Source organism: Petromyzon marinus, chromosome 35 (genome assembly GCF_048934315.1).
Source record: "Petromyzon marinus isolate PM22_M1 ecotype Great Lakes invasive population chromosome 35, UKy_Petmar_22M1.pri1.0, whole genome shotgun sequence".
NCBI lineage: Eukaryota > Metazoa > Chordata > Hyperoartia > Petromyzontiformes > Petromyzontidae > Petromyzon > Petromyzon marinus.
In genome coordinates this window covers 10,992,069-11,015,601 of record NC_133701.1, presented here as the reverse complement: position 1 = coordinate 11,015,601, position 23,533 = coordinate 10,992,069, and the positions used below count along the sequence as shown (strand labels likewise).

At 50.5% G+C, this 23,533-nt stretch overlaps 1 protein-coding gene across 1 annotated transcript in view; it reads left to right on the top strand.

Annotated features, from left to right (window-relative positions):
• The window catches only part of PRKCSH (PRKCSH beta subunit of glucosidase II), a 102,900-nt gene that overhangs the window by 61,568 nt on the left and 17,799 nt on the right, over nucleotides 1–23,533 (top strand). Inside the window, exons 12-14 of the mRNA XM_032966262.2 lie at nucleotides 1,024–1,093; nucleotides 6,397–6,486; nucleotides 13,473–13,547. Of these exons, the coding sequence (XP_032822153.1) occupies nucleotides 1,024–1,093; nucleotides 6,397–6,486; nucleotides 13,473–13,547 (235 nt within the window). The remainder of the gene's footprint in view (nucleotides 1–1,023; nucleotides 1,094–6,396; nucleotides 6,487–13,472; nucleotides 13,548–23,533) is intronic.

The window sequence follows — 23,533 nt, the reverse complement described above, 5'->3', positions numbered from 1 at the left end:
GCAGGCAGTGTACATTTACCGTTACAACAAGACCTGCTTGACCCTGCAAGAACTCGTTTTAAAGCCCGGAAAACCAATCCGGGTATCGCGTCAATTGAAGACCGCTGGCGAGCATTTGCGGAGTTCTGTGAACGTTCCAAATGAAAGCCTCATCGACGATCCCACGATTGCTATGCACGGCGTTGATCTGCCAAGGAAACTACGGTGCTCCATCAACCGTTTCAGAACAGCGGTAGGTCGCTGCGCACACCACCTCCGCAAGTGGAGGATTAAAGGCAAACCCGCAGTGTGACTGCGGCCACCCGGACCAGACAATGGACCACATTGCGAACAACTGCATCCTACGCCCGCTGTCCGGCGGACTGAGCAGTATTAGTCGCGCTACTCGTGAAGCTATCGCATGGCTTACAGACTTAAGCTTGGACGTGCGATTTGCACAGACTTGCCATCCACTAGAGAGAGACTGCGGTAAGAACCCAGCGACCCGAGTTGGATTCACGCTTGCGGTCAATATCGGTGACGAATATCTGAACCGGTCGTGGGGCCTCCCCTAAGTCGGCCTGGCCTTAAATGAGTCCCTGGTGCAACGTGTAAAGAACACCATTAGGGAGGCAAGGGTGGCGGAGCGTGGTGCTGACCACCCACTCCCTCATGAGCCTTACCGGCCTTCATCGGTGCTCAGTAACAGCACTTGCCCCAACAGTTTGTTAATTGCTATACGGGGTCTTTGTCTTTGTAGGTTGAGTGGTGGTGGAGTAAAGAGTGCACTTTGAGTCCCCCACCATGGCTAACATTGGTGGCGAGTGATATCTGCATGGTTTCTGGGCCTCTCTTAGGTCAGCAGAGCCTTAAATTTGTGTATATACCAGTGCTGGGGGCTGACAGGTGGCTGCATTGGCTGTGATGATCTATTGGTATTGATGTCCTTTGTATCCCGCTATCTCTGTATTATACATGCATGCATGTTCTTACATAGGCTTTGTGTCTGTGTCTGTGCGTGCACATTCTTCCATGTATTTACAGCTGCGGACAGGGCACGGGAAGACCTACGGATAGCAGAGAAGTCACTCCGAGAAGTGGAAGACGACATCAGGTGAGTTAGAGGGGGGAGCGGCAGCACTCTGTTTGCCATTCTTACTCATTCTGCTCAACCTACTCTTGCGCGTGGTGGAGGCAGTGGCAATGTGATCAGGGGCTCGATGCCAATGTCGAGGTCTGCTGGTGGCCACGACGAGAGGGCTTCATGAGAGAGAGAGAGAGTTGGTGTAGTTTTGCAGTTTTCTCCTTCTTTGGTTCTTTCGGTAAAGTCACGTAGAATGAGAATAAAATAATAAATTGATAAAATTAAATAACACAATAATATTCTCACGACGTTTCGGCCACAACACAAGCGGCCTTCATCAGGTGAAGGGGACGAGACTGTCTGGAGGACAGCGCTGGAGTGAGAAAGCCACACTGAGATCACGACCTTTAAGCTGTGTGAGAAGAAACAAAGCGCCTTGACAAAGGAATTAGCATATAATTTAGCATTGAAATGGCTGAGTGATTGGCTTGTGACTGGTCACAGAAAAGGCTATGTTAAAGTTAAAGCATACACATCCGCAAAGGCACCCCTTGAACAGTCACAAGCTAATCACTCAGCCATTTCAATGCTAAATTATATGCTAGTCACAAGCTAATCACTCAGCCATTTCAATGCTAAATTATATGCTAATTCCTTTGTCAAGGCGCTTTGTTTCTTCTCACACAGCTTAAAGGTCGTGATCTCAGCGTGGCTTTCTCACTCCAGCGCTGTCCTCCAGACAGTCTCGTCCCCTTCACCTGATGAAGGCCGCTTATGTTGTGGCCGAAACGTCGTGAGAATATTATTGTGTTATTTAATTTTATCAATTTATTATTTTTTTCTCATTCTACGTGACTTTACCGAAAGAACCAAAGAAAATGAATCCTTGCAGTCACGAAAGCTTTAAATCGAAATACAGTGGGTTTCCTACATGGTCCATGGGTTGGGTTGCATGGCCACATAGTCACACTTCTGTGGCTTGTGTCTTTAATTGTCTGTTGATAAAGGAGAGATGTGCTTGTCAGATTGCTGTTGGTCTGGGAGAAGGAGGAGAAGGAGGAATGCCAAAGCCAGGAGGTGCGATGATGTTTGGGTCTCGACCGAGGTGTTTAATCTGGACGTTCCTCGTTGTGCCACTCTAATTCCTTGAGATACTTTATAATGCCAGCAATGTGTCAATAGGAAGGGCCTCATTGAGTCTCAAAACTCACTGGAGGAGGATCCTACCCTGAGATGTTTGGCCAGCACTCTTGATGAATGTTTGGCTTGTAGGCTGCCACCAGAGTGCCCAGAGAAAACCCACACGTGCGAGGAGGCATCACCTGGCACCGATATCCCCTCCTGGCCTTCTGATAGCTCCACGCCTGTGTTCCTCTATTTAGAGAGAAGATGTCAACTCCCCCGCCTGGTATACAAGAGGTCATGGGTTCGATCCCGACCCTGACACCTGCATATTTGGAGTTTGCTTGCGTCTCTGTCTCCCCGTGGTCTCGTGGAGTTATCTCCGGGGCCTCCGGGGTTTTCCCTCCACATTTAGAAACGTGCGTTTTACAGTATTTGGTTGCTATACATTACCACGTGATGAGCCACTTCGTTGAGCTGTCATTTGTCGCCAGGTCGCTTCTGAAAAAGAGCTGTTTCAGGGTCATGTGGCCCACGGCTTTGTCAGGGTACAAACCCAGTATTGTCAAAGCGACCTCCCAAAAATCCCGTGTGTCGGCATTTGTGTTGGCGTCTCAGAACCTTGCAGTAAAAATGTCACATGCATGTGTGCACACGTGTATATCGATTCGGGGGGAAAACAGAATTGGAGTGTCCCAAAACACGGGGGTGTCAGTGGAGGGTAGAGGTCACAAAGGTACAATCGCTGTGACTCTCCAGGGAGTGTCCTCTGTGTGTTTGTGTGTGCGTGCTCTCATTTGTGGAGTGGTTGCGTAGTGGTTAGCCCGATGTGTTATGAACCCGGCAAACCTTAGTTCAATTCCTGGTCACGGCCAACATTAGTAGAGATCATCTGAACTGGCCCCAGGCCCCCCTCCCTTAGGTTGGCTTATCCTTAAATGAGTACCTGGTGCGTTGTGTAAACACGAGCACTGTGGCAGCCTTAATTGGTTCCTCACTCACGCCACTTGTCCCAGCAGTCTTTGGCTCGAGGGGGATCGTTTTTCCACGTGTGCGTTTGTGACTGGATTAGCCTGCGAGTGTCGGTGCGGCGTTTGCCGCGCGGTGCAACAGTCCCGCCCACCTGGGTTCGATTCCCAGCCATGCGCCACGTTATTGACACGTGGTGTCTGAACTCGCCCTTCCTCGGTCTCGCCTATGTTGACTCAGCCGCACCTGGTACGCTGTCTGCATATTATCACTAGGAAGACAAAGGCGGCCAGGGCGTGGAGCTATCCACACCGCCTCTTCATGGGCAGTGCTGACCTTGGAAGGTGCTCGCTAACAGCACCGCCTGTATGGTCTGCAAGGCAGCATTTGGGATGTCTTTGTGTGAGTAATTGGGGCTTGCTTTTATGAGTTTACCAATTGTGGAAGCATTTGCTTTGACCTTTCAGGCACATTACTCCAATTTATGGGCAAAGTGTGCACCGTTCAACCAACACATTAGCCGTTTCATTGCCCGACAATTTCAATTCCTAACACTCGGTATCGTGATCCAGGGTATTTGACCCTGTCCTGGGCCTCTGCTTCAGTGAACTCGGTCAAAAAAGGGGTAGCTGGTGTGGTATGTGAACCTCGGCACTGGTGAGACGGAGGCAGGTCGCCGTGAGTGTTGCTGTCCACCGCTGTCCCGTCGTATGCCACGGCAGCCCTCATATTATTGCACTCTTCCTCATTGTCATCATCGGCCATCATCTGTCCACTTCTGGATTGAAGGCATCCGTGTGCCTTTGCCATCCCTCAAGATCCTGCGTTTAGAATCCATCTCGCTCCTGCATGTCAGCTGATCGCATCGCTCTATCTTTGCGTTCTCTCCTTTGGCTGCCGTTCCATCACCAGTCCCTTCTGCCGGTGTCCGGCACAAGCCCACTTGCTTACCTCAACTAGCAATGTGATGTTTCTGATCCATGTGCTCCTCTTTCCTCTCTAACAGTGAAACACAAAGCGTGCATCAGGCCCATGTTCCTCTGCTCACTGTGCAGACTTTTTTTCCATTTTCTTTGTCAGTGTGCATATTTAGTAATCTGCTCTGATTGGAAACTTTCTTCTGCAGGCACATTTGTCTGCTGCTTTTCTTAATAAGAGTTCATTCTGCTTCTGTTCATCTATTTAGTTCATGATTTTCATCTCCATTCAACTTTCGGAATTCCGTCGGTAGACATTTTCTGCCCTGCCTTTCAGTTGTGTCCCTCCAACAAATGTGATTTTGCTTGGCAAACGTGTTGTGCATGCCCTTAAGAGTTTCTCAATTCGAATAAAAACGGGGCACGCAATCTGACACAGTAATGAACAGCACCCATCCAAAACATTAATATAAAACGCAATGTCTTTATCGAATACACCCCAACGCTCCTGAACCGCACACAGCAGCCACATCCCCCACCAGTACTCCGCTGACACCGCGGAGTGTGTTTGGCATCGCCCGGGCGATTTCTCTCCCCCGGTGGTAAGTCCGCGTTCGTCCTGTCCACTTTTAGCAGCGGCAACGGCTGCAGCCACATCAGCCGGGAGTGAGACGAACGTCTGCCCCCTGAATGGCGTGGGGGTTTCCGTGCAATTGCCATTATGTGCCCGTGCCTTCTGGATGCCCTAGCAGTGATTCCCATATCGCAGTGCGTCAAAGTTGAGGTGTTGCTGTCGGAGCTGGCATGCCCGGTGGGCGGGTGGGCGAGCGGGCAGGCAGGCAGATGATAGGGGGACGCTCGCCGGCCAATGTGCCGCTGTGAAGTGGAAAAATAAACAAAAGATGAACATTTAGATTGTGCCACGTGTAGAGGCCGTGTTAACTGGCTTACATTTTAAATCGGGCTGACGGCCCGGGAATGTGTCTGCGTGAGTTTTGTATGGACAAATGCACTCAAGTCGAAGTGTGCCTCTGCTCGAGTGAATGTGCGGGTTGAGCTCATTCTCGTTTCGCAGCCTTTAGCCAGCAGTGGAAATCCCACATTCCAGTGGTGGCACTGGCCATCCTCCTCAAACGATGGGCCATGTTCACTTCTCAGAGACTAGAATGGGCTCAGTCAATCCCCAAACAAAGTTTGAACTCGAAACCTATGGTCTGTGAAGTTGAACACTGTTGACTGTAGCACCGCCTGGCTGGATTTGGTCAAGTGAGTGGCGAGAAGATGTGCAGTGGCTGCCTGAGGTACAGGAGCGCTGTGGCTATACCACCCGGACTTGCCTTCAGAAGTGTACGGGCTTAAAGCTTGGTTGGAAATCAACTCAGCCCATCATTCTGCTGGGTGGTCCTATCGAAGCAAATGGCGGTGGTCCTATCGAAAGAATAGGCCCTCTCCTCGTGGATGTTGAATTGTCACTAATCTTAACTCAAAATCACGCACTGAGATGGCCTGTTTGGCTGTAAATGTAAAGTGAGTTGGGGTGGAGCGGCGTTGTAGCGGCGAGCGCACTGCAAAATTAACCTGAGTGTGATTCCCGGCTTACGGACAACGTGATGACTGAACCAGACATGGGCGTTCACTTCATCAACGTGCACTGGCTGACGTGGTAAAGTATGGTCAAAACTAACCTTTGTGACCGACTCGATGTGTGGGCGGAAGGGGTTAGTTAGGCCAGGGGTCCCCGACCCCCGGGCCGCGGACCGGTACCGGTCCGTGACCTGTTAGGAACCGGGCCGCACAGCAGCAGGAGGTGAGAGCGGTGAGTCAGCGCGTGGCCCGCCCCCATTATTTTATTATTTACCACTTCCGTCCGCGCCTCTTTCCCGCACTGCACACTCAGTCTCAGTCACGTGGTGTTGGTAAGCCCACAAGCTGACAACCCTAGTAGCCACAATGAGTTAAAAACAAAGCTTCTTTGAAAAGGGGGAAAGACCCAATGATGAACCCCACTCCCCCCCCCCCCTGTCCGTGAAAAAATTGTCTTCCACGAAACCGGTCGCTGGTGCCAAAAAGGTTGTGGACCGCTGAGTTAGGGGGGGTGGCCTTAATCTAGCAGGAGATTGTCCATTGGGCTGTACATAAAACATAATTACTCTGTTGGTCTGCGGTCATCCACCTATTTGTTATGTATGTTGAATCTCTTTCGCACCGTACGTAGCCAATCGTGCTGCTTGGAGGTTCTGGGGGACACGTTCCCGCGGTGTTGTGTGTGGCGCTTTGACGCTTCGGCCCGTGGCCTGATGCGCGTTGCTGCCCGTCTCTTTGCAGGAGCCTGGAGAAGGAACTGGGTTTGGACCTCGGGCCGAATGGCGAGTTTGCGTACATGTACGGCAAGTGCTTCGACATGACCACCACCGAGTGAGTATATTCGCGTTTCTCCACGCCTTTTCGCGCCGTTGCTTGCCAGCATCCTTCCGCGACACTGAACGACGTAGCCGCAGTCTTCTTCCTCTCGTCTTGGATGATAGTCAGCCGGAACAGTCCGGAAACGCTGTTGCGGGAATGATATTTAGGCATGCCGCATCCTGACGGTCACCGCATCGCGCGCTTTCAGATACGCTTCTTCGGCCGTCTGGAATGCTCTTCCTTCCGATATTATGATAGCCACTGGAGCTAGGCATTTTTTAATCTCAAGTGAAAACTCATGTATCTCGAACTGCTTTTTTGTGTTTAGTTTGTTGTCCTTCCCCCTCGCCTCCGATTAGCACGGTTGGTTACGTACAGTACAAAAGAAGTTCAGCATACACGCATCCGTCTCGCCTTATTTCGTCCTCATTGCATCCAAATGTAATTAAATATGTTGTTAGAATTATAGGTATTTCGGGTATGGTATTTATAGGCATAGCTTGTAGTGGTAGTGCCTATGCCAAGCCATCTAGCCGATGGTTGTTCCGGAAGATATCGAGTGAGACATCAAGTTCTGGTCATAGCAGGCAGTCGATAGTGTGCTACCTGCTATGACATTTGGATCAGATGCATGGACATTAACAATGAAAATGGGAATAAAAACACCTGAAAGGTTTGCATGCTTGGGAATACTTTTGAGAGACAGAAAAAGGAGCACATGGGATGGCAGACCATGCAGGTTAATCAGAATCAGAATCAGAAAGGGTTTTATTCGCCATGTAAGTTCACACCGACACGGAATTTACTTTGGCAGGATGGTGCATACATTCAACATATAGGAATCTAAAATCTTAAATAAGTTTTAAACAAGTCTTACTATAATAAGGGTTAAAAGTCTAACACTAAGGGGCTGAAGTATATAAAATTAAATGAATATCGAATATAAAATAGCTTTAAGATATAATTTAAAAATACAAATAGGGAAACATAGTTAATATCAGCAACGTGTCGTTATGTAGATCAAATGTTAAAAACAGTGTTAGCCCTTGGCCTTGTTAATTCTACCTATTCTTGGTTCTTTCGGTTAAGTCACGTAGAAGGGAAACAATAAAATAAAAATATAAAACAATAAAATTCTCACGACGTTTCGACTGCAACACAAGCGATCATCATCAGGTGTGAAAGCCACAGCAATACATTTTTCAAATTTTATTTTATATTTTTATTATTTCATTGTTTCCCTTCTACGTGACTTTACCGAAAGAACCAAGAATATGAATCCCTGCAGTCACGAAAGCTTTAAATCAAAATATAATTCTACCTGTTAAGCAAAGCAAGTGGGCTTGGGCAGGATACATCAATTGAAGGGATAATAGCCTATCATCATCATCATCAATTGTCACGGCGCGCGAGCCCCTCTCTGCGTAGCGGTCCCCACGAGACGCCCCTACGCTGCGCTCGCCGGCATGCTGAGCGCAGGCCGAGGCGGTGGTGGTGAAGATCGGCCTCCATCGTGCACATGGTGCACGTTGGCCCTTGCCTGGCTCCGGGGTCGTTTGGAATCCCGTAGCGAAACTGCCCGTCGGTGATCACGCGCGGCAGGGCCCCGGCACGATGTACCGAGGCGTCCGGCTGGGCATTGTGTCCCAAGTGCTGAAGTCTAAACTAAAAGTAAACTATTTAAATTTTTACCAGGTAAGGCCCACTGAGCTACGTAGCTCTTTTTCAAATGCGACCTGACCACAAATGACAGCTCAACGAAGTGGCTCACGTGGCAATGTATAGCAGCCAAATACTCTAAACGCCTGTTGATTCTAGAAGTTGAGGGAAAAACCGGAGGACTCCACGCGACCACGGGGAGAGAGAGAGACACGCCAACTCCAAATATACAGGTGTCAGGGTCGGGATCGAACCCACGACCTCCTGTATGTGGGGCGAGGTAGTTGACGCCTCGTAAATTATTCTGGCTGTGAGCGTGTCGGACACCGATGGGTACCCTGTGCGATGGCGGTCCTCGGTGTTGTGATAGCCTCTGGTTAAGATTCATGATGGAGTGACGACCGTTTGGAGGCAATGTGCCCGATAGGACGTCAGCTGAAGCCACGGAGCGTTTTAAATCGGCTCGTGTCCCAAGTGCGTCGTCGAGATGGTGACAGCTTGAGGAGCTCTCTTCGTCAGCCAGTGGATGTTGGACAAGGGATTTGTAGACATGTGATCCTTCACAGACAGTCCATGGCAAATTACGTTAAAAAAAATATATTATTACGTAATCCATGGGGACCAGCCTGGGACCGTCAAATTTGGCATGTCTACGTTCCCAGTTTAATCACCGTTTAGGGGGGAGGAGGGGGCGGTGGGGGTGGGGGGCTAGAACTCGGATTCTTAGCACGCAACGTCTCCCGTCTGAAACACGACCGCGCCTTCCCGTGACGCCAGAGCCGAGTGGTGCTGGCTGGCGAGCAATCGTCGCATCTGCTCAGCCAGCAGGAGCATGGCTGGGGGGGGGTTGGAGGGGGTGGGGCACTACGGAGGGTGGGCAGGACGTTGGCATCGCGTTGGGATTTTCCACACCTCCCCATGTGCTGCAGGTTTGCGGGAAACAGAGAGCCTCTTCCTCTAAATCACGGCAGCTGAGCAGGTGCCGCAATGGCCCCTAAAACGCCATCGGCCAGCGACAAACAGCACCAGTAGAGTTGTAGTAGAAAAGATATAACACGTTTCTTCATTTGAGGAAGGTTGTTGGGGCGCCACTGTGGCAAGATGTTAACTACCTCGCCTGATGCAGGAGGCCGTGGGTTCGATCCCGACCCTAACGCCTGCTCTATATTTGGAGTTTGCGTTTCTCTCTCCCCGTGATCGCATGGATTTTTTTCCGGGTCCTCCGGTTTTTCCCTCCACATTTAGAATCAACGTCACGCGTTTAGAGTGTTTGGCTGCGATACATTTCCACGTGATAAGCCACTCGGTTCGGCCATAATTCGTGGCCAGGTCACTTTTGAAAAAGAGCTACATAGCTGGTAAAATAAAATAAAAATAGTTCAAATTGTTTTAGTTACTAGATCTTGGAAAACGAGACAATGGGGAAGGACATTTTTTTAAGCGGAGCAGTGCAAGGGAATGAAGCGGAAAGAGACATGCTGTCAACTGCAAAGGTGGTGGTCGTTGAATACAGAATGGAGAGAGAAAAAAAATGGGTACATTTAAAAAATGTACTTTGCGCACACTGTGCTGTGAACCCGGCGGAATGAACAAGCGCGACGTTCGGCTTTTGTCCGGTCCGCTGGCAGCACGGTGTGTGGAGCCCTCGACGAGCAATCACAAGGACACGAGTCTGAAATGTGACTGACGAGTCAAACTCAGGTCCCGCTTCCCCCCCCCCCCCTCACCATGCGCTTGATAAAAGTGGCGGTTTGTGACAAGTTCCCAGTGGCCCTTTTACGGATGTGCTTTTGTCCCGAGCGTAGAAATGTGGAACGTCCACCGGGCCGGCCGATCTGCACTTGAGCTGGAAAACACTTTCCATGTTGAACTGAACTTCTTCCTCCTTTGCCTTCCCTTGTTGAGTATTCGTCACACGCGGCACACACGCGGCACACACGCGGCACACACGCGGCACACACGCGGCACACACGCGGCACACACGCGGCACACACGCGGTCGACGCGTGAGCGGTTTTCCTTTCACAGGTTTTTGGGGGTTACAAACTCGCCATGAAAAGAAAATTGCGTACGTAGATTTCGTCACAATTTTTTTTGCTTGCGCAATATTTTCCCTAAATCGTGCTTTCGGTGTCGTGTCATGAGACGAGCGATCCCTTTCGGGCCGCTCGAAGAGCAGTGTGTAACCCTTCTTCATGTTCCTCACGCGACAATCAACCCGCGCTCCGGCAGAGGGCTTAACTCGCTTACGAATTGACGACGGGAATAGTTTTGGCGATCACAAAAAAGGGCCGACCCGATGTCTATCGTGCCAAAAAAAACCCTCCCTCGCCAAAGCAGTGCGTCTCTCTATCCTCCTGAGCACATCACTAACCAAACACGCAGTGCCCTCCACCCACCTTCACATTGCCACCGGCCACCCTCGTCGGGGCTCATTTCATGGTGGACGCGGCGAGCGAGCGCTAATTTGCGTCGGCGCAGCACTGTCAGCCGCTGTCGCTGGATTCTCGATTCCAGCGGTTGCGGGGGTGAGGTGGAAATCCTGCCGCCCCCCTGCCGCCCCCCTGCCACGCCCTCACCCCCTTGTCCCCCCCCCCCCCGCACCGGAATGGAACGATTGGACGACTCGAAACAGTTTAATCGGCGGGACTCGCGGGAGACGGATCGGCGCGCGGCCGGCAAGGCGAGCGCCGCGCTTGCTGACTAATGGGGGCGACGGAGCGATGCCTGCGTAATATCCATCATGTCAGGGTGTCTCCTCCCCATTTCTCACGCCCGCCGTGCACCCAACCCACCCAACCCACTCACCACCTTCACCACCCCCCTCCTTCATCCCATCCCCAGCATACCATCCATCCCCTGCTAAATGTTTAATTCTTATTTGCCCTTGGCGAAGGAGAGACCGGGAGGAGGAGCCCCACGATAAGAGACCACTTTGCAGCGACGAGCGGCCGGGGCCTGTGTTAATGATGCGCTTAACGAATTGCCGCCAGTGGCGGAATTGAACGCCGCCGCGCGCTCTGAATAAGTGAGATGTGAGCAAACGTCAGGGCCGTAATCGGTGCCTGCAGCTGTTGATATTATTGTATCGTTGAGGATGCGAGGACTGTTGACTTGTGGCGGGCCTCTTTGCGTACGGCTGGATGAATTGGCGACCAGTAAGTGAATGCCAATATATATTTATTTTTGTAGCCGGGAAACGGCTCCCGTTTTTTTTTTTCCTTCCACGTGCGATGGATTGCTTCGACTTGGTTGCGCGGTCGATGGCCCGGCGGCCCTGCTGCCGCACGTCGGGTGATTTTTTCCCGTGAATTTGCGCTTTCTGCGAGGGCGGTGGGCGGATCCGCTCGCGAGACGTGCGGAGTCCATTGAACATCGCCCACGGAGCATTCGCCGCTGTGGGTGCCGTGCCACAACGGGGTGGCGTTGGTGCTTTTTTGTTTGTCATGCGCGGCTTGGCTCCTGCCGCGAGAATGTGGAATTTCCAGCACCGGCTCGGGGCTTGCCTGCCGCCGCTTGTTTTGTGCACGGACACATTTCGACTTGACCTTGAAGTCTGAATTTGCAGTCCCAATGAGTGCTGTTATTTTTAAAAGAAGTCAATCTCTACCCATCTAATATAATAATAATAATTTCATTTATTCAACCATGAAATCCTTACAGAGTGTCGAGACTCATTCTTGGCAGGGTCGTGCATTAGGAGCCTATGATCATATCACCCGGAATGCACCCGATTTCATCGGATCTCATAAGCAGCGTGGAGTTGAGCCTGTGTGGTGCTTGGGTGCGTGGCCACCTGCATTGCAATGTGTTATAGGCAATGTCGCTGTTGTGGGCAGTGCAGAACATTATATTGTTGTACTGTTCCTCCACTTGTATCCTCCCCACCTTCATCAGCCTGCGCTGACCAACGTGCTGCAGTCTGGTCAAATGGGTAGCAACAACCCACCACGGTTTGGGGAGGCACTCATCCAGCAGTGGATATGAACATAATATGGCTGTACGTTTATAATCGTATTAGAATACTCGACCAGTTCTCGAACAAGTGTTTGGCACGTGGAAATAAACTGTAGTGCCTGGGGAAATTCACACATAGGAGGGAGTATAGGGCTCCACATCTGTGTGGTCAATTAAGCAACCCACTTGTTGTGCTGCCTTCCCAGTTTAGAATCCCACGTGCATTCAGCTATCTCTGCATGTGATCCACGGAGCCATCCTCCAAAGCACCTGATGACAGCAGTGCAACATCAATACAAATATCAGGTCTCTCTTGCAAAGGAGATTTTCATCTTAATAGGCTCTTACCTGGTTAAATAAAGATCTGTATCTTTGCGTTAGTATTGGCTGGCGATTCGTGGGCGGTGATGTGTTGAAATTGGCTGTATCACACTCTGTTGGTGAATATCTTGGCCGAAGGCTGCGAGACCATTTATTGTCCCACTTTAATGAATAGCGATACCGATCCAACGGTTGCGTTATGGCTATTCATTTCAATATCCGGCCTCTCGGAAATCTGCTTCGAGCGCTTGACCTCCCGCGGGTCCAAAGGTCGCGGGTTCGAGTTGAAGACGGGGCGGCGACAGTGGCGTCGGCAGCTGGCGGGGGGTCGGAAGCGATTCTCACTCGGCCCTTCGTCACCCCCTGGACGCGGTGCTCGCCAATGCCTACGTGTACCGCACGTGGGGGAAGTCGACCGTTGCCGTCGTCCTTGGGAGCAGCTGTCCCCAACCACCGTTCATTGCCGCCCGTCGTGGAGGGCTGAGCAATGGCCATAATCTATCCACCGCTAGTTGTGAAGGGCCCCCCCCCCCCCCCCTTTGTGCCATCGTCATCCATCCCATCGTGGTCCTGCGATGCTGCGGTCCATCTCATTGCCGCACTCGAATCGATCCCATCGCTCCGTCTCCACGGTTGTCGTCCCGCAGGGCACGCTCTTCATTTTAGCTGTCGTCGCGTTCCCGTACGTGACAATGTGTCCTACCGAAGACCATTTGTATTTTTAACAAATGTTTTGTTTTTGTTCCCTGGTTCGTACGTTCCTCTTGTTCCCCCGTATATCATTGGTTTTGTTGACTGAGCGAAAAGCTTTGGCATTGCCACAAAAAAATGCACTATATATGTGTATATTTTACGCTGTTTGTTTTTTAAACATTTTTCAGTTTAACAGCCCGCCATAGAGCAAGACCTTGGGGTGTTAATCCCAAAACAGCTGCATGTGCAAAGTGCTCTATGCAGGATTTTTCATACATAACAAGATATTTTTACATATATATTTGTGCACGCGGGGAAAGTGCCCTCTGCGTGTTTTGTTTGTGCTGCAATTCCTCCTTGTGTTTCCAGATATGTCTACAAGCTGTGCCCGTTTGACCGAGTCACACAGAAGCCCAAGAATGGAGGCAGCGACACCAGCCTTGGGTGAGTGACACTCCCTTCATTAGGCACATCGGAATGTATTTTACAATAGCATTTAAAGGTAATGTTGCTCAGAGGATATGGGTCTATGAAGCACATTAGGGGCTCGGTCTGTCACTGCTGCCTAAAGACCCCATCAGACTGGCCTGTGTTTGCATCCTAAAGATCCCATCAGAGGCTGGTCAAGGCAGTCTTTTGCCCAAAGGGTTAAATAAAGCGCATTCTTGTCAGTTGTTTAAAAGCTACGTCAGAGACCAGTCTGTCTGAACTTGCATTCGAAACTGCTCTGCACTGATTTTCCGCAAACCCCCATCAGAGGATGCTATTTCAATCTTTGTTCTAAAGTCTCTTTCGGAGCCTGGTCTAAGGATCTTTTATCTAAGACTGTATCAGATACCAGTCTGCCATCAGAGGCCAGTGAGTCGGTGTGTTGTGCAAAGCGGCGAAGGAAACCACTCTTGTCAGTTTGTCATCGAAAGACACTCAGCAATCTCCTTACTGAAGGTAAGCGTACAGATAAGAGTACATAGATAGGCCTTTTGTCGTTTATTTTACTCGGCGAATGTTAATGGTCTCCCTCCTGGTCAATGATGGGCATTAAATAAAACAAGGCAGCTGAGTAGGGCTGCAGAGAACAGTTCTCTTATTTTTTGCTTGTCGAATTCTAGGGGGCTGCCGATGAAAACTAGGATTCCTAAGTAATAAAAAAAACGTGTTATGCAATAGCGTGAATGTACGTAAAACACCATCAGCGTTTCATCCATGGCACACCACCACGGGAAGGATGTGATGCATGGAATAAAAGGAACAGAAAACAGATGAGAGAAGAGGACGTATGGGAAGTAAGGGGAAAGGCATGGAAAAGAAATGTAAAAATTGGTCCAAATGCTTAGGAAAGTTGAGGAGACGGAGGAAGAGACTCGACACGGAAGTGGAGTCTGTTTTCACAGGGGGCTAAGGGAGGGGAGGGATTCGAGAGTGGGGGTGGCCTCGCAGAAGTCACGTGATTTACGTGATGCTTGAGCTGATTCAGAGACGTAGATTGTGTCCAGTGACGTCGCATCGTCATTATTGACGCTCGTTCCACGCGTCACGTCGTTCTGCCACTGTGCCGTTCTGCGAGGCCGGTTGCACGACATTTCGCTATTCTCACAACTCTGCCTGAGACCCTCGTTTGTTGAACCCCTGGGACATGATTGGCTCACTTGCAATTCGTGTTTTTTTTTTTCAATACAAAAGTACTAGATTTGTAATTTCAGTAGGTCTCAGAAGATGTGCTTAGGTTTTACTTGAGATAAAGATCATAGCTGTAAGCCATCTGGAAGCGAAGCCTCACGATGTTACAGATGATACAACCGAACCTCGTGGTACCTGGAGCAGTGGCGCAGCTTGATCGGCATGAGCTCCGGTGCAAGGACTAAAATGGGGGGGGGCCCCCTCTATTCAAAATCCACACCCTCTGGCGTCGTCCGGCGCCTGGGCTGCTCCAGCCCCGTTAGCCCTGGTGCAGTTGCACTGCTTGCGCGCACTCGCTACTCCATAGCTGTGCCTCTGTGTGGGAGAATCTGAAAATTACATTGGACTCCCTCCCCTCCCAACCCCCCTATCAGTCAGAAAGACTGTGTTTTGTTTTTCTGTATGCCAGTAAGTTGCATAATGGAATGAATCATGGGCTCTTAATTGCTGGTGAAGTTGCATGGTGTAGCCAACATTTTTATTGCCATCTGAATAATCATGAATATTAAAGTGTAAGTACGAATTTTTTTAGTGGAATTTGTGATTTAGAATGAAACAGGTGAGCTGCGTAAAATACATTTAAAAAATGGCTTGAGGTTGTTTGGTGACTCTAGAAGATCATTAATGGCTGTGTCAGAGTGCTACGTCAGCGCAGTTAGAGAAAAGGTTGAAATACTCTTTGGTCCTTTCGGTAAAGTCACGTAGGTAGAAAAATAATAGATCACGACGTTTCTATCGCAACACAAGCAATCGTCATCAGGTGGGACAACCACAGCAAGAAAAAAACTGCTGAAAGGACCAAAGAGGGATGGATTCCTGCAGTCACAAAAGCTTCAAATCAAGATTTAAAATGTTGAAACTTTGGTTGCTTGTATCTGTGATGAAACCAGGTGTCCTCTCAACCTGGTCACCAACGATTTATATATAGAATCACAGACTCCCCTAGAGACCCAAATACTTCCCTAGAGACCCAAATACTCCCCTAGAGACCCAAACACTCCCCTAGAGACCCAAATACTCCCCTAGAGACCCAAATACTCCCCTAGAGACCCAAATACTCCCCTAGAGACCCAAATACTCCCCTAGAGACCCAAACACTCCCCTAGAGACCCAAATACTCCCCTAGAGAGCCAAACACTCCCCTAGAGACCCAAACACTCCCCTAGAGACCCAAACACTCCCCTAGAGACCCAAACACTCCCCTAGAGACCCAAACACTCCCCTAGAGACCCAAACACTCCCCTAGAGACCCAAACACTCCCCTAGAAACCCAAATACCCCCCTAGAGACCCAAATACTCCCCTAGAGACCCAAACACTCCCCTAGAGACCCAAACACTCCCCTAGAGAGCCAAATACTCCCCTAGAGAGCCAAACACTCCCCTAGAGACCCAAATACTCCCCTAGAGACCCAAACACTCCCCTAGAGACCCAAACACTCTCCTAGAGACCCAAATACTCCCCTAGAGACCCAAACACTCCCCTAGAGACCCAAACACTCCCCTAGAGACCCAGATACTCCCCTAGAGACCCAAACACTCCCCTAGAGACCCAAACACTCCCCTAGAGACCCAAATACTCCCCTAGAGACCCAAACACTCCCCTAGAGACCCAAATACGACCCTAGAGACCCAAACACTCCCCTAGAGACCCAAACACTCCCCTAGAGACCCAAACACTCCCCTAGAGACCCAAACACTCCGCTAGAGACCCAAACACTCCCCTAGAGACCCAGATACTCCCCTAGAGACCCAAACACTCCCCTAGAGACCCAAACACTCCCCTAGAGACCCAAACACTCCCCTAGAGACCCAAACACTCCCCTAGAGACCCAGATACTCCCCTAGAGACCCAGATACTCCCCTAGAGACCCAAACACTCCCCTAGAGACCCAAACACTCCCCTAGAGACCCAAACATTCCCCTAGAGACTCAAACACTCCACTAGAGACCCAAACACTCCCCTAGAGACCCAAACACTCCCCTAGAGACCCAAACACTCCCCTAGACCCAAATACTCCCCTAGAGACCCAAACACTACCCTAGCGACCCAAATACTCCCCTAGAGACCCAAATACTCCCCTAGAGACCCAAACACTCCCCTAGGGACCCAAACACTCCCCTAGAGACCCAAACACTCCCCTAGAGACCCAAACACTCCCCTAGAGACCCAAATACTCCCCTAGAGACCCAAACACTCCCCTAGAGACCCAAATACGACCCTAGAGACCCAAACACTCCCCTAGAGACCCAAACACTCCCCTAGAGACCCAAACACTCCGCTAGAGACCCAAACACTCCCCTAGAGACCCAGATACTCCCCTAGAGACCCAGATACTCCCCTAGAGACCCAAACACTCCCCTAGAGACCCAAACACTCCCCTAGAGACCCAAACACTCCCCTAGAGACCCAAACACTCCCCTAGATACCCAAATACTCCCCTAGAGACCCAAACACTCCCCTAGAGACCCAAACACTCCCCTAGAGACTCAAACACTCCACTAGAGACCCAAACACTCCCCTAGAGACCCAAACACTCCCCTAGAGACCCAAACACTCCCCTAGACCCAAATACTCCCCTAGAGACCCAAACACTCCCCTAGAGACCCAAACACTCCCCTAGAGACCCAAATACTCCCCTAGAGACCCAAATACTCCCCTAGAGACCCAATCACTCCCCTAGAGACCCAAACACTCCCCTAGAGACCCAAACACTCCCCTAGAGACCGAAACACTCCCCTAGAGACCCAAACACTCCCCTACACCCAAATACTCCCCTAGAGACCCAACCACTCCCCTAGAGACCCAAACACTCCCCTAGAGACCCAAATACTCCCCTAGAGACCCAAATACTCCCCTTGAGACCCAACCACTCCCCTAGACACCCAAACACTCCCCTAGAGACCCAAACACTCCCCTAGAGACCAAAATACTCCCCTAGAGATCCAAACACTCCCCTAGAGACCCACACACTCCCCTAGACCCAAATACTCCCCTAGAGACCCAAATACTCCCCTAGAGACCCAAACACTCCCCTAGAGACCCAAACACTCCCCTAGAGACCCAAACACTCCCCTAGAGACCCAAAAACTCCCCTAGAGACCCAAACACTCCCCTAGACCCAAATACTCCCCTAGAGACCCAAACACTCCCCTAGAGACCCAAACACTCCCCTAGAGACCCAAACACTCCCCTAGAGACCCAAACACTCCCCTAGAAACCCAAACACTCCCCCAGAGACCCAAACACTCCCCTAGAGACCCAAACACTCCCCTAGAGACCCAAACACTCCCCTAGAGACCCAAATACTCCCCTAGAGACCCAAACACTCCCCTAGAGACCCAAACACACCCCTAGAGACCAAAATACTCCCCTAGAAACCCAAATACTCCCCTAGAAACCCAAACACTCCCCTAGAAACCCAAATACTCCCCTAGAGACCCAAACACTCCCCTAGAGACCCAACACACTCCCCTAGAGACCCAAACACTCTCCTAGAGACCCAAACACTCCCCTAGAGACCCAAATACTCCCCTAGAGACCCAAACACTCCCCTAGAGACCCAAACACTTCCCTAGAGACCCAAACACTCCCCTAGAGACCCAAACACTCCCCTAGAGACCAAAATACTCCCCTAGAGACCCAAACACTCCCCTAGAGACCCAAACACCCCCCTAGAGACCCAAATACTCCCCTAGAGACCCAAATACTCCCCTAGAGACCCAAACACTCCACTAGAGACCCAAATACTCCCCTAGAAACCCAAACACTCCCCTAGAGACCCAAATACTCCCATAGAAACCCAAACACTCCCCTAGAGACCCAAACACTCCCCTAGAGACCCAAACACTCCCCTAGAGACCCAAACACTCCACTAGAGACCCAAACACTCCCCTATAGACCCAAATACTCTCCTAGAAACCCAAACACTTCCCTAGAGACCCAAATACTCCCCTAGAGACCCAAATACTCCCCTAGAGACCCAAACACTCCCCTAGAGACCCAAACACTCCCCTAGAAACCCAAATACTCACCTAGAGACCCAAACACTCCCCTAGAGACCCAAATACTCCCTTAGAAACCCAAACACTCCCCTAGAGACCCAACCACTCCCCTAGAGACCCAACCACTCCCCTAGAGACCCAAACACTCCCCTAGAGACCCAAATACTCCCCTAGAGACCCAAACACTCCCCTAGAGACCCAAATACTCCCCTAGAGACCCAACCACTCCCCTAGAGACCCAAACACTCCCCTAGAGACCCAAATACTCCCCTAGAGACCCAAATACTCCCCTTGAGACCCAACCACTCCCCTAGACACCCAAACACTCCCCTAGAGACCCAAACACTCCCCTAGAGACCAAAATACTCCCCTAGACATCCAAACACTCCCCTAGAGACCCACACACTCCCCTAGACCCAAATACTCCCCTAGAGACCCAAATACTCCCCTAGAGACCCAAACACTCCCCTAGAGACCCAAACACTCCCCTAGAGACCCAAACACTCCCCTAGAGACCCAAAAACTCCCCTAGAGACCCAAACACTCCCCTAGACCCAAATACTCCCCTAGAGACCCAAACACTCCCCTAGAGACCCAAACACTCCCCTAGAGACCCAAACACTCCCCTAGAGACCCAAACACTCCCCTAGAGACCCAAACACTCCCCTAGAGACCCAAACACTCCCCTAGAGACCCAAACACTCCCCTAGAGACCCAAACACTCCCCTAGAGACCCAAATACTCCCCTAGAGACCCAAACACTCCCCTAGAGACCCAAACACACCCCTAGAGACCCAAATACTCCCCTAGAAACCCAAATACTCCCCTAGAAACCCAAACACTCCCCTAGAAACCCAAATACTCCCCTAGAGACCCAAACACTCCCCTAGAGACCCAACACACTCCCCTAGAGACCCAAACACTCTCCTAGAGACCCAAACACTCCCCTAGAGACCCAAATACTCCCCTAGAGACCCAAACACTCCCCTAGAGACCCAAACACTCCCCTAGAGACCCAAACACTTCCCTAGAGACCCAAACACTCCCCTAGAGACCCAAACACTCCCCTAGAGACCAAAATACTCCCCTAGAGACCCAAACACTCCCCTAGAGACCCAAACACCCCCCTAGAGACCCAAATACTCCCCTAGAGACCCAAATACTCCCCTAGAGACCCAAACACTCCCCTAGAGACCCAAATACTCCCCTAGAAACCCAAACACTCCCCTAGAGACCAAAATACTCCCATAGAAACCCAAACACTCCCCTAAAGACCCAAACACTCCCCTAGAGACCCAAACACTCCCCTAGAGACCCAAACACTCCCCTAGAGACCCAAACACTCCACTAGAGACCCAAACACTCCCCTATAGACCCAAATACTCTCCTAGAAACCCAAACACTTCCCTAGAGACCCAAATACTCCCGTAGAGACCCAAATACTCCCCTAGAGACCCAAATACTCCCCTAGAGACCCAAACACTCCCCTAGAGACCCAAACACTCCCCTAGAAACCCAAATACTCACCTAGAGACCCAAACACTCCCCTAGAGACCCAAATACTCCCTTAGAAACCCAAACACTCCCCTAGAGACCCAACCACTCCCCTAGAGACCCAACCACTCCCCTAGAGACCCAAACACTCCCCTAGAGACCCAAATACTCCCCTAGAGACCCAAACACTCCCCTAGAGACCCAAACACACCCCTAGAGACCCAAATACTCCCCTAGAGACCCAAACACTCCCCTAGAAACCCAAATACTCCCCTAGAAACCCAAACACTCCCCTAGAAACCCAAATACTCCCCTAGAGACCCAAACACTCCCCTAGAGACCCAAACACTCCCCTAGAGACCCAAACACTCCCCTAGAGACCCAAACACTCTCCTAGAGACCCAAACACTCCCCTAGAGACCCAAACACTCCCCTAGAGACCCAAACACTCCCCTAGAGACCCAAACACTCCCCTAGAGATCTAAACACTTCCCTAGAGACCCAAACACTCCCCTAGAGACCCAAACACTCCCCTAGAGACTAAAATACTCCCCTAGAGACCCAAACACTCCCCTAGAGACCCAAACACTCCCCTAGAGACCCAAATACTCCCCTAGAGACCCAAATACTCCCCTAGAGACCCAAACACTCCCCTAGAGACCCAAACATTCCCCTAGAGACCCAAATACTCCCCTAGAAACCCAAACACTCCCCTAGAGACCCAAATACTCCCATAGAAACCCAAACACTCCCCTAGAGACCCAAACACTCCCCTAGAGACCCAAATACTCCCCTAGAGACCCAAATACTCCCCTAGAGACCCAAACACTCCCCTAGAGACCCAAACACTCCCCTAGAGACCCAAATACTCCCCTAGAGACCCAAATACTCCCCTAGAGACCCAAACACTCCCCTAGAGACCCAAACACTCCCCTAGAAACACAAATACTCACCTAGAGACCCAAACACTCCCCTAGAGACCCAAATACTCCCCTAGAAACCCAAACACTCCCCTAGAGACCCAACCACTCCCCTAGAGACCCAACCACTCCCCTAGAGACCCAAACACTCCCCTAGAGACCCAAACACTCCCCTAGAGACCCAAATACTCCCCTAGAAACCCAAACACTCCCCTAGAGACCCAACCACTCCCCTAGAGACCCAACCACTCCCCTAGAGACCCAAATACTCCCCTAGAGACCCAAATACTCCCCTAGAGACCCAAATACTCCCCTAGAAACCCAAACACTCCCCTAGAGACCCAACCACTCCCCTAGAGACCCAACCACTCCCCTAGAGACCCAACCACTCCCCTAGAGACCCAAATACTCCCCTAGAGACCCAAATACTCTCCTAGAGACCCAAACACTCCCCTAAAGACCCAAACACTCCCCTAGAGACCCAAACACTCCCCTAGAGACCCAAACACTCCCCTAGTGACCCAAATACTCCCCTAGAGACCCAAATACTCCCCTAGAGACCCAAACACTCCCCTAGAGACCCAAATACTCTCCTAGAGACCCAAACACTCCCCTAGAGACCCAAATACTCCCCTAGAGACCCAAATACTCCCCCAGAGACCCAAATACTCCCCCAGAGACCCAAATACTTCCCCAGAGACCCAAATACTCCCCCAGAGACCCAAACACTCCCCCAGAGACCCAAATACTCACATATAGAACCACAGATAAATGAACTTTATTCAGGACCCTGCGGTCCGCGAATAAACGGGAGTAAAAAAAAAATATATATCGCGATTTATTTATTTATTTTTGGCGACTCCGTCCCACCGCGCACATAAAAACCGCGACCCACCTGGCGCGGATCGTTCTGTTGTCGTGTCGTCCACGCACAGCGAGGACGAATGCCGTAGTCATAAACAAAACTATGAAACTTTGATTAGCGCATCGTGTACAGCTCGTCGAGAGGAATAGATTGCCATATCATTCGCCTTCAACAGACACAAAATGACGTCGCAACGCAGTTTATGCAATAGCCGGGGGCCTATGGGACCCTGGGGTCCCGCCATAAAGTTCATTTGTAGAACCACAAACTCACATAGAGAACCACAGACTCCCATAGAGACCCACAGACTCACATAGAGACCCACAGGCTCACATAGAGACCCACAGACTCACATAGAGATCCACAGACTCACATAGAGACCCACAGACTCCCATAGAGACCCACAGACTCCCATAGAGACCCACACACTTGCATAGAGACCCACAGACTCGCATAGAGACCCACAGACTCACACAGAGACCCACAGACTCACATAGAGAACCACAGACTCCCATAGAGACCCACAGACTCACATAGAGACCCACAGACTCACATAGAGATCCACAGACTCACATAGAGACCCACAGACTCACATAGAGACCCACAGACTCACATAGAGACCCACAGACTCACATAGAGACCCACAGACTCACATAGAGACCCACAGACTCCCATAGAGACCCACACACTCGCATAGAGACCCACAGACTCGCATAGAGACCCACAGACTCACACAGAGACCCACATACTCCCATAGAGACCCACAGACTCCCATAGAGACACACAGACTCACATAGAGACCCACAGACTCACATAGTGACCCACAGACTCACATAGAGACCCACAGACTCGCATATAGACCCACAGACTCGCATAGAGACCCACAGACTCGCATAGAGACCCACAGACTCGCATAGAGACCCACAGACTCACATAGAGACCCACAGACTCACATAGAGACCCACAGACTCGCATAGAGACCCACAGACTCCCATAGAGACCCACAGACTCACATAGAGAACCACAGACTCACATTATGATGCATAGACTCTCATACATATCCAGACTTACATAGAAACCCACAGACTCACGCATAAGACCACAGACTCGCATAGAGACTCAGCCTTTCAGACTTGTGTATACTGACTGAATTGTGATTAAAAGGGCTTCTTCAAGTGTGACGAGTTGGTGGTCTCAGCGGGATCACCAATGATAGCACAAAGAACACGTAATACTCCTTTTTTGTTTTGCACTTAATTTGGTTAAAGGCCAGGGCTACGATTTGAAAATACAGGCCCTGTTGCTTAACCAATTAGCGGCGCATGTGCAAATTCCACTCCGTAGTCTTTACATAAAACGATGACTTGAAGGATTCTCAGATGCGTTTCTTTTATATTTACTTTCATGGCCCAATCTCCAACATTGGGACATGCACTTCTCACGGTGAGGTTTTCCAAAATTGACTTTTTTT